The 12,124-nt window shown below is 44.9% G+C and overlaps 1 protein-coding gene across 1 annotated transcript in view; it reads right to left on the reverse strand.

The window, feature by feature from the left end:
• LOC129832098 (unconventional myosin-VIIa-like) overlaps positions 1–11,770 on the reverse strand; it is a 31,072-nt gene extending 19,302 nt beyond the window's left edge. Inside the window, exons 1-15 of the mRNA XM_055895866.1 lie at positions 11,245–11,770; positions 9,241–9,354; positions 8,932–9,084; positions 7,811–7,995; positions 7,588–7,709; positions 6,761–6,903; positions 6,438–6,551; positions 6,196–6,349; positions 6,002–6,078; positions 5,303–5,422; positions 5,079–5,221; positions 3,877–4,087; positions 2,729–2,864; positions 2,067–2,173; positions 13–150 (exon numbers count right to left, since the gene is read on the reverse strand). Coding sequence (XP_055751841.1) covers positions 13–150; positions 2,067–2,173; positions 2,729–2,864; positions 3,877–4,087; positions 5,079–5,221; positions 5,303–5,422; positions 6,002–6,078; positions 6,196–6,349; positions 6,438–6,551; positions 6,761–6,903; positions 7,588–7,709; positions 7,811–7,995; positions 8,932–9,084; positions 9,241–9,354; positions 11,245–11,349 — 2,022 coding nt within the window. The 5' untranslated portion in view covers positions 11,350–11,770. The remainder of the gene's footprint in view (positions 1–12; positions 151–2,066; positions 2,174–2,728; positions 2,865–3,876; positions 4,088–5,078; positions 5,222–5,302; positions 5,423–6,001; positions 6,079–6,195; positions 6,350–6,437; positions 6,552–6,760; positions 6,904–7,587; positions 7,710–7,810; positions 7,996–8,931; positions 9,085–9,240; positions 9,355–11,244) is intronic.
• Positions 11,771–12,124: the final 354 nt, after the last annotated feature.

Consider the following 12,124-nt stretch of genomic DNA (forward strand, 5'->3'; position numbering starts at 1 on the left):
ACACACACTCACCATGGGTTTCTTGTACTCATTGGGTTTAATGCAGCGTACGAAGAAGGGCTGACACACACTCAGAGTCCTCATCAGCAGTTCCAGAGAACGCTTGAACTGACTGCTCAGAGTGGGAGAGCGCTTCCTGGTCTCCGCCCCCTACAACCACACACACACACACACACCACACGCACACACACACACACACACACACACACACACCACACACACACACACACACACACACACACACACACACACACACACACACACACACACACACACACACACACACACACACCACACACGCACCACACACGCACCACACACGCACCACACACACACGCACCACACACACGCACCACACACACGCACCACACACGCACACACACACACACACACACACACACACACACACACACACACACACACACACACACACACACACACACACACACACACACACACACACACACACACACATCAACATGGGTTAGTAACAATGGATTCTATCCCTTTTCCTCTCTCTCTCACTCTTCTTTTTCCACTCTCTCTTTCGCTCTGTTAAGTTCCCGTTAATTCCCTCTACAGGAAACCTGGCTAAATGTAGCTCATATTGTGACAGATATATTTTGACAGTGTTTAAAATGTTCTACATGTCTCATTGTAAAAAGAACTGTGTCAAGGTTAGAACTGTTTTAAAGTAATGCCAACAACAGTTCCATCAAAGCTATTGTTCTTTAAAACTCAATGTCTAAATACACTGAGTGTACAAAACATTAGAGACACCTTCCTAATATTGAGTTGCACCCCCCCCCCCCCCCTTTGCCCTTATACAGACAAGAACCTTGACCATTTTTGTCAATGGTAAACGGCCATTATGCGACATCTTCATTATCCATCATCTTTGCAGAGGTGAGAGGGAACCAATAAGTAGACAGGAAGGGATGTCACCAAAACATGGCCACCAAGTTTATGGACAGAGAGAGAGCGAGTTGCAACCTGGGCTCCACTGAACGATGGACGTTATGTCTGCTATACACAGCCAGCGGAGGGAGGGAGGGAGGGAGGGAGGGAGGGAGGGAGGGAGGGAGGGAGGGAGAAGGAGATTATTCCTCCTCTTTCTTCTTTTACCTTCAGCGGAGTGTCAGGTTGGCCCATATTATCACCCGGCAAGTAGCCAACCAGAGACCAAGGCAGACATAAATATGTGTGCATGCCCATATGATACGCAGACACTCAGATACAAACGCACACACAGATACAAACACACACAGACACACACACATACACACAGATTCAAACACACACACAGATACAAACACACACAGACCCACAGACACACACACAGACACGCACATACATACACACGCACGCACGCACGCACGCACACACACACACACACACACACACACACACACACACACACACACACAGGACACGCAGATACAAACACACACAGAGATACAAACACACACACACACACACACAGACATGCAGATACAAACACACAGACAGAGGAAAGACAGAGTAATGTTAGCATCTTGCCACATATCTTTTGCCTTTATATCTCACCTCATTTGCTCACATTGTATATAGACTTATTTTTCTACTGTATTATTTGTTTTACTCCATGTGTAACTCTGTGTTGCTGTATGTGTCGCACTGCTTTGCTTTATCTTGGTCAGATCGCAATTGTAAATGAGAACATGTTCTCAACTTGCCTACCTTGTTAAATAAAGGTGAAATAAAAATAAAACATTACTGAAGAGACAGATGGAGGAGAAGAGTGCAAGCAACATGCCATGCAGAGAAAACCCTATTCCATATTTACTTCTGACCAGAGCCCTACGTGCACTATTACGTAAATAGAGTGGCATTTGGGATGCAAACCACGAGACAACCAGAACAGACACAGCCGTCTGTCTGGAACGCTTCATGATGACCACGCAGAGAAACTAGACAACAGGTAATGAGTGATCTGTGATGTCATCAAGGTGTAGTGAGGAGTGGTGGGTTGAGTGACTGTGTGGTGCTAGGGCGAATGGTTGCTTGGGTGACGGAGGGTGCATTACCATGGCAACGTCGGCCTGGAAGATCTGCTTGATGAACTTGTTCCTGGAGGAGTGAACCAGCTGGATGATGTCACCGTGCAGGGTGTCTCTGTTCTTCTCCAAGAAACCTATTATTGATAAGGCTATTAGTTATTGGTTATTGATAGGGCTATTGGTTATTGGTTATTGATACGAATATTGATTATTGATAGGACTCTTGGTTATTGATAAGGCTCTTGGTTATTGGTTATTGATAAGGCTATTGGTTATTGATAGGGATCTTGGTTATCGGTTATTGATAAGGCTATTAGTTATTGGTAATGGATAAGGATTTTGGTTATTGATAAGACTATTGGTTATTGGTTATTGATAAGGCTCTTGGTTATTGATATGGCTCTTGGTTCTTGATTTGGTTCTTGGTTATTGATAAGGCTATCGGTTATTGTTTAGGACATTGTGTCTAGTGTGTCCTATCCTCTATTAGTCCTGAGAAGAACCCTTTACAGTGACTTTTTCATTGAGGTTGGTCATTACAAAATCAAAGCATGTTGGTTTTAACATTAAATAAGCATTTTATCAATTTCCACTGTCCTCCAAGAGTTGATGATTTTGGTCACCATGTTGTATATGATAATCAGTCATTCAGTATGTGATAATCATGTTGCCATAATGTTGTCACGTACCTCGTGTCTCGTAGTAAACCACCCCAGCAAAGTGCTGGATGCCAAACTGGGTCTCATAAGTGTTCTTAGGAGGAATGTAGTTGGTGTTCAACTTATGCTGAGAGTTCAACTTATTCAACATAGTAGTGTCTGTACCCTGAGACAGAGAAGGGGGGGGGGGGGGGGGGGTGGATGAGAGGGATGTGTTAGGGAGATATGATCTAACTAAGTACCCTGGGAACTGACAGAGTAAGTTTACACAAATATTTGCTTAGATATTTGTTCTCTCCCCATTATACTGTATCCATGTTTCCCTCTCTCATTTTCCTTCTACGTCAGGGGACAACAGATGTAGCATCTTATTTTGAGTCAGTTTGCTACAGCAGGAAAATAGTCCTGCAGCAACAGGAAATGTGAATTATTATGTGGATTATAATAAATTTTTATTTTTTCATATTTCTTTTATATTTTTTATAATTTTTCTTCTCCCCAATTTTGTGGTATCCAATTGGTAGTTACAGTCTTGTCTCATCGCTGCAACTTCCGTACGGACTCAGGAGAGGCAAAGGTCGAGAGCCGCGCGTCCTCCTGAAACACAACCCAACCAAGCCGCACTGCTTCTTGACACAATGCCCACTTTACCCGGAAGCCAGCCGCACCAATGTGTTGGAGGAAACACTGTACACCTGGCGACTGTGTCAGCACACACTGAGCCCGGCCCGCAACAGGAGTCGCTAGTGTGCGATGGGAGAAGGACATCCCTGCCGGCCAAACCCTCCCCTAACCCGAACGACACCCCATGGGTCTCCCGGTTGCGACCGGCTGCAACACCAGCAGAGACACTCGGGTGGCCATGTGCATTATAATTAATGGCCATTTTTGTAGCTATTGATACATTTTTCGTAAGGGAAAATCAGGTCTGAAATTTCTATCTGGAAATTAAAAACTTCAGAAGTCTTTTTGAAACTCAAATACACTACACATTTGACATTAAGATCCTACATCTGTATATGTACCGTATCTATCTATAATGCAGTTATATTGGGGGAAATGCTCTCCTCGTCTATGAGGTTTATGATGATCAAGGGTTTGATAGCGATCATGTTTCTCGTCCCTCTCTCGCCCACCCCCTATCCTCATCTACCTCGAGGTTATACTATCATCAATACCTTGGGGAACTTGCTCTCCTCGTCTATGAGGCTGATGATGTTCATGGGTTTGATAGCGATCATGTCCAGGGCGTCCTGGTTGTCTGTGAACTCGATATGTTGCCAGTTGATGTGTTCCAGGTTGTATTGCTCCTGCTCCAGCTTGAACACATGCCTCACAAAGAACTGCTGCAGGTTCTCATTGGCAAAATTAATGCACAGCTGCTCAAAACTGTTGATAGGGAGAGACACACACATTTCTGGTATTTTATTAGGATCCCCATTAGCTGTTGCAAAAGCAGCAGCTACTCTTCCTGGGTTCCACACAAAACATGAAACATGACATAATACGGAACATTAATAGACAAGAACAGCTCAAGGACAGAACTACATTTTTTTTTAAGGCACACGTAGCCTAGATATCAATACATACACACAAACTATCCAGGTCAAATAGGGGAGAGGCGTTGTGCCGTGAGGTGTTGATTCATCTGTTTTTTGAAACCAGGTTTGCCTTTTATTTGAGAAATATGAGATGGAACAGAGTTCCATGCAATAATGGCTCTACATAATACTGTACGCTTTCTTGAACTTGTTCTGAATTTGGGGACTGTGAAAAGACCCCTGGTGGCATGTCTGGTGGGGTAAGCTTGTGTGTCAGAGCCGTGTGTAAGTTGACTATGCTGTCACGACTTCAGCCGAAGTTGATGCCTCTCCTTGTTCGGTTGGTGTTCGGCGGTCGACGTCACCGGTCTTCTAGCCATCGCCGATCCATTTGTAATTTTCCATTTGTTTTGTCTCGTTTTCACACACACCTGGTTTTCATTTCCCAATTACTGGTCATGTATTTAACCCTCTGTTTCCCCCATGTCTTTGTGTGTGATTGTTCTTTGTTCAGGTCGGAATGTTCCGTCTGGTTTGTACCGGGTGCTGTTTATCACCCATGCTTTCTGGCAACGGTTGTTTTTGCACTTTGTAAATCGTTTACTTTGTGCTGTCGAGTAAAGTGCGTTGTTTCACTCCTCTCTGCTCTCCTGCGCCTGACTTTATACACCCACCAGCCTGACATATGCAAACAATTTGGGATTTTCAACACATTAATGTTTCTTATATGAACGCAGGGCAGGAAAACCGACACAAACTGCAGTGTTCAGGTGTGTGTCTCTATTCCGTTCGTTCGTTCGTTCGTTCGTGCGTTCGTGCGTGTGTGTGTGTGTGTGTACCTGTTGATGGTGAAGTTTTCGAAGCCAAAGATGTCTAGTAGTCCTATAGAGCGTCTGAGGGCTTTGGGCTCGTGGGACGGAGGCTTGTAGATCGCTGCATTGATCTTCTCTACAATCCACACAAACTGACGACCGTAGATCCCCTACACACACAATATACATATGCTAGAGAGTGTTTGAAACAGTGTGTCACACACCAGAGAGCATGTTAATGTGTATGTTACCTTGACGAAGGCGTCCCGTACGTCCAGTGCCTGCTCTATACTGAGGGGAGTGGAGACTGTTTCTCCTCTAGTGATCAGAGTCCTACTGGTCAAACAGTTCATCAGGTCTTTACAGTCCACCTACACACACGAAAGCAGGCAGGCGGGCGCGTGCACAAACACACACACGCACACGTACACACACACACACACACACACACACACACACACACACACACACACACACACACACACACACACACACACACACACACACACACACACACACACACACACAGCAACATTAAGTCAGAAAACACACTTCTTTCACACCATCAACCAATGTCGACAACAGTCCAAGTTTGTGTGTTTCACCAGTTTGCCACTAGGAGGTGCTCACTGCCGTGTTATTCACTAAACACTGTTAGCTCTCTCCCACTCCCTCCCTCCCTCCTCCTCCGCTCCCCCTCCCTCCCTCCTCCTCCGCTCTCCCTCCTCCTCCGCTCTCCCTCCCTCCCTTCACCTCCCTCCCTGTCTTTCCCTGTCTTCCCCTCCACCTCCCTCTCCCTCCCTCCCGCAGTGGTCTAGGACTCACCTGTAGTTCTCCAGCAGCTGTGACATAACTAGTTCAGGTTACTGCTGTACAACCACTCAGTGGATAGAGTAGGTGTGTATATGTACGGTAGGTTTATGGATACAGTGTGTGTGTGTGTGTGTTACCTCCAGCAGTGTAGCAGCAGAAGTCAGGTCTACGCTGCGGACCACCTCACAGGCATCCAGGTTGTCATAAGTACGAGCTAGGGGTCAGAGGTCAGAGGTTGGAGGTAGGTGACAGTGAAGTCAGTATGATGTCATTCAAATATGTATGTCTGTGTGTGTATGTGTGAGTGTGTGTGTATGTGTGTACCTATTACCTTCATAACGCAGGTTCCCCATATGTAGTATAGAGGCCAATAGTTTGGAGATCATCCAGTTCTCAGTGTCAGAGAACATCAACACCTTCATGGCTGATTGGATGTTTGAATACTCCTTCATATCATCACGACCATCACACACAGTACACTTCCCCTGGAGGAGAGGAGAACTTTAGTTGAATGATATTTTCTCACTACTGTTCTGATAGCGTTGTTAAAGTGTGAGCTAAGTGTTGTCCTACTATGGTAAGGTAGCTGTAGTCTGTGGCTTTCCCTAGTCCCAGTTTCTTCTTCTGGTCTGAAGGCATGCCCTTCAACATACAGTAGAAGATATGGTAGTTCCTCTCATCACGAGCCTGCAGGGAGGGGGGAGGGGAATAGAGATGACACGATAGTGACCAAAATAACACAGCTTGTAGACTGTATCACAGGATATAGGACAGTTGCTTACTTCTGCTAGCTAACACTGCCTGTTCCAAAACGTTTTGCTTCGTTTTGCTATGGTGTACACTAATGAATCCAACCCTGTCTGCAGACCCTATAACCCCACCCCTTGAATTCATACCTGTCTGCAGACTCGTGACTTCTCCAGCAGGTACTGTTCTATCTTGGCCCCCTCTATGGCGCCTCTCTTGTTGAAGTGGATGTCAATGTATTTCCCGAAGCGGCTAGAGTTATCATTACGGATCGTCTTAGCGTTACCAAACGCTGCGGACAGACAACACAAAGCGCTCAACACTCACGACTAGAACTACTATAGGGTTTATTATTTTGTTTGTTTTTGTGTTTGTGTGTGTGTGTGTGTGTGTGTGTGTGTGTGTGTGTGTGTGTGTGTGTGTGTGTGTGTGTGTGTGTGTGTGTGTGTGTGTGTGTGTGTGTGTGTGTGTGTGTGTGTGTGTGTGTGTGTGTGTGTGTGTGTGTGTGTGTGTGTGGACGTGTTTAACTATTCTTGTGGGGACCAGAAGTCCCTACAAGAATAGTAAACGAACAAAAAGTTGACCAGCTGGGGACATTTTGTTAGTCCCCAAAGGTCAAATGCTATTTCTAGGGGGTTTAGGGTTAAGGTTAGAATTAGTGTTAGAATTAAGTTAAATATTAAGGTTAGGAGCTAGGGTTAGTTGTAGGGTTAGGAGCTAGGGTTAGGTTTAGGGTTAGGATAAAGTTTAGGTTTTTGGGTTAGGGTTAAGGTTAGGGTTAGGGTAAGGGTAAGAGTACGGGTTAAGATTAGGGTTAGGTTTAGGGTTAGGGGTTAGGGAAAATAGGATTTTGAATGGGACCGAATTGTATGTCCCCACAAGGTAAGCTGTACAAGACTGTGTGTGTGTGTGTGTGTGTGTGTGTGTGTGTGTGTGTGTGTGTGTGTGTGTGTGTGTGTGTGTGTGTGTGCCCTACCCTCCAGTATAGGATTAGCCTCCAGAACCTGTTGTTCTATCCAAGAGTGTTGTCCACTGATGGCTGCTAGGAACTGGAGGATCAGCTTGGTGCTCTCGGTCTTCCCTGCTCCAGATTCACCACTGAGAACACACACATCAAATTAGATCCGACTTGGTGTTCTCACGCGCTTCTAAGAACACACACACACCCAGACACGCACACCCCTCTCCCTCTCACACACCTGATGATACAGCACTGGTCTCTGTTGTTCCTCTGCATGTTGAAGTAACAGTTATCTGCAATGGCAAAGATGTGTGGAGGCATCTCTCCTATCTTCTTATTGGTGTACAGGCGGATCTGGTCAGCTGTGTAGATGGGCAGCACCTGGTAGGGGTTTACTGCCACCAGGATAGAGCCTGTATACGTCTGGAGGGGACGGGGGTAGAGGGCAAAGGGCAAGGTAGGACACCAAATCAAAGATCCTACAAATGGAAAGCGAAGATGGGTCATGCAGTGCTGTGCAGTGCTGCAGTAGAGATGACATGCACGTTAGTACATCAACTCTGCACTCTGTGATCAGTTTAAATGGACAGACACACAGGGCACATTGCAGCAGGACAGAAGTACTTTATAGTTGGCCGTTCTCATTTACCTGCCACATGAAAATGAGGGGAGGATGAAGTCTGTGTGTACGTGTGTGATGGGAGCAGAGGTGACGTGGGGTTCATCTCTCAGAGGGTGCAGTCAGTGACAACTGAGTATCAATAACGGTCACTGGAGCCCGGACAGCCATGAGTAAAACTAGTAGCTCATACGAACACTAACACATGCACTCATACACCCACACACCCAGACAGACAGACACACACACTGGTGGTGAGTTTCTCAGGCAACCATGCATGATGCCCCTGTACTTACTCTCCCACCACAGTTAGTCTACAGAAAGGAAGGAGGAGAGAAAATGAGAAAGAGAGAGAGGGGGAAAGAGGAAGAGGAGGTACAAAGAGTGAGGGAGGAAGAAGGGAGAGAAACAGAGAAAATCAAGGCAAAAGCACAGGTTGACTGAGAGCAGGAGAGACTCAAACAGATAGAGTGAAGGAAGAAGGAAAGGAAGGAGAGAGAGAGAGAAAGCGAGAGAGAGAGAGAGAGAACAGAGAGAACAGAGACCTCTGGGCGGGCCTCAGACTGGGTTCTGGGTGACAGCTACAGATCCTAGCAGTAGTTGTATAGTAGTAGTATTGCAGTAGTATTATAGTAGTAGTACAGTATTAGTACTCACATATATAGTGTTCCCTATATCGTATGAGCAGGTTGTATTACAATAGTAGTTTAGTATGGTAGTAGTACAGAAGTATCACTCACATATATAAGGTGTTCCCTATATCGTATGAGCAGGTTGCGGAGGATACCGGCCTCGTTGAGGTCTCCCAGGCGGATCATGTCATCCACCCCATGGATGGAGGTGGGGTGCATGGGCTTAATGTTGGTGGCATTCTGGGGGGATATCCGATGCTCCTGGAGAAAGAAGGGGCTGTTTCTGTCAGGCTGGAACAAATGCCTGCATCATTTTAGCCTCCACAAATTAGTATTTTGTGTGAAAGTTGAGAGAATGCTGTGTAAATTATTGTGTGAATGTTGTATAAATGTATTGTGTGGATGTTTGAGACTCACGTTCCCCTCATCATCCAGAACTTGTATCTGTCCAGAGTCACAGAGTTTGACCACGGCTCCGATGGGGACCACAAACTCCCGGCCCGCCTTCAGGTCCAACCACACATAGTCCCCCTAGGAGAGGAGATATACAACAACCCCTCAAACCAACACAATACATGGAGCACTTGTTATGTAGGGAATAGGGCACCATTTGGAACGGAGCTAGTATATTTACATGTCCACATATCGAGAGGGAGAGGGAGAAAGAGAGAAAGAAAGAGAGAGAGAGAGAAAGAAAGAGAGAGAGACAGAGAGAGAGAGAGAGAGACAGAGAGAGAGAGACAGAGACAGAGAGAGACAGAGACAGAGACAGAGAGAGAGAGAGAGAGAGACAGAGAGAGAGAGAGAGAGAGAGAGAGAGAGAGAGACAGAGAGAGAGAGAGAGAGAGAGATAGCGAGAGAGAGAGAGAGAGAGAGATAGCGAGAGAGAGATAGCGAGAGAGAGATAGCGAGAGAGAGAGAGAGAGACTCATATATACAACATTGGAAAAACGAAACAAAATCCCAAAGCCGACTAAATTGCTATCTCACCCTAAACAGAGAATATGAATTGGCTGAATATCTCTACTCTGTCAGAGATACGAAGTAGAGACAGATCCTTACCAAGTACAGGCTGAGTGACCACCGATTGGCAATAGAAACCGGCAGACATAAAAAGACATGGCTACCCAAAGAGGAGCGTGTATGTGGTCACTGCACGACAGGAGAGGTAGAAACAGAGATGCACTTTCTCCTTTACTGTAATAAATATTCCTCATCAGGAGATTCATTATTCACAGAAATGATTACATTTATTCCAAATTTTAACTTATTAAACCCAGAGGAAAAACTAAAAATACTCATGGGCAAAGGAGCAATGGCTCCTCTTGCAGCCAAATATGTATTTGCCTGCCATAGCCTGAGAGACACTGAATAATAACATCTGCATAGTAAGCAGTAACTTACTTATTATTACTATTATTGTTATTACTGTTATTGTTATTACTATTATTATTGTTATTGTTGTTTATCATTGCAAGTAGTAATGGTATGGGTGGTAATGGTAATGATAGCAGTTTAATGATGGTGGTGGTGGTAGTAGTGGTAATGATGATAGTAGTTGTAGTACCGATGTAATGGTGAAGATGACCGTTATTTAGTTATAAGTTAGTTATAGTTTCATTTTTTTATTACATTACATTCGATTATTGACTGTTACCATTTTATTGTTACTATTTTTATATTTAATTTTGTATTATTATTTACTGCAATTCTATATTACTATTTGTCATTGTTTATAATTTTATTACAATGTATATTGCTTTGGCAATATTGACACAATGTTTTTCATGCCAATAAAGCAGCTTGAATTTGAATTTGAGAGAGAGAGAGAGAGAGAGAGAGAGAGAGACAGAGAGATAGCGAGAGAGAGAGTGAGAGAGAAAGAGAGAGAGAGAGAAAGAGAGAGCGAGAGAGAGAGAGAGAGAGAGAGAGAGAGAGAGAGAGAGACAGAGAGATAGCGAGAGAGAGAGAGAGAGAGAGAGAGAGAGAGAGGGCAAAGAATTATTAAAGCAGAAGATGTATAGCAGACATATAAGAGGTGGGGATATGGTTGATAGAGATGATGTCCTAGAGCAGTACTGACATGGTTCAGTGTCATAATCAATATTAAACAATGACATCATCAGTGTCACACACAAACAGCTGTGCATCAGACCTAACAACAGCCCTTAGTTGTGATGTATTATTTACAATATACCTCTGCCTCTTGTACCTGATTTCTTTTTCATTTACAGCAGAAGTAAGTGTCTTATACAATCTTTCCGTTGGGGACAAAGTTTTATTGTATTGTAAACATGGCTTCTATGTGGTAAACCAATTATAACACTGTCTAAACTCCTCTGATAGAGGGAGGATTACCTGCAATCCATTCACAATACTAAACACAGTCCTACACACACACACACAGTGCTGTAGTCCTACCGGTAGCAGTGTAGAGTGCTTGAAGACAGTGTTGACGTTTCGTACTAGAGCCCATTTAGCCTGGTCTTTCTCATACAGGTCCACATAGTCACGACGTTTGTACATCGTCACTGTTAGTCCACACACACAGACAACCCTCAATGTCTTCCACTGGCCAAACCCCAGTCCTCCAGTACTCTATTCCTCACACACACCTTCTCAAAGTCTTCCACCATCCAACCCTAATTTGCCCAGTAGTCCAAACCTCAAGTCCTATACACATCCCACTAACTCCACACCAAGTGGTTGCCAACGGTAATGTGATGTCACTTCCTGTCCAGATGTGTTCTGATATCAAAGATGGTGCAATGAATATTGGCTCTGCCTCTTCCTCTCTGGTTCTAAGTTTGAGAAAAGGAGCGAGTAATAATAAAAACATAACAATCCACTGTCCTCCCCGCCTCCGGCCAACACTGCTCCTACAGGCTCAGACCCACACAGAGGGATAAAAACAACAGCAACAAGAGAGAGAGAAGGCTGTCTGTGTGACTGGGTAGAGGACCTCCTGAGAGACACAGCTATAGGATGAAACAAGACCCCTGGGTAGCTCAACTCCTCCTCCTTCCTTCCTCTCTTCTTTCTGTTCCTCTGCTCCTGAGGAAACTCTATCTAGGTCCTGGTGCTGTGTAGCCGTCTGTTCTCGTCTTCCTGATCCACTCACACCATCACTGCTCTCTCTCTCTCTCTATTTCTACTCATCCCTCTCTCGCTTTTCTTTCTCTGTCCCTCCCCTCCTCTTTCTCCTTCTCTCTCTCTCTCTCTCTCTACGTGTCATTCCACAGCACATGTGGTCAATGGTTCTGAATACCTGTCACAGCAGTGACAGCAAGAGGAGTGGTGG

The sequence above is a fragment of the Salvelinus fontinalis genome, chromosome 33, assembly GCF_029448725.1.
Source record: "Salvelinus fontinalis isolate EN_2023a chromosome 33, ASM2944872v1, whole genome shotgun sequence".
NCBI classification, from domain to species: domain Eukaryota; kingdom Metazoa; phylum Chordata; class Actinopteri; order Salmoniformes; family Salmonidae; genus Salvelinus; species Salvelinus fontinalis.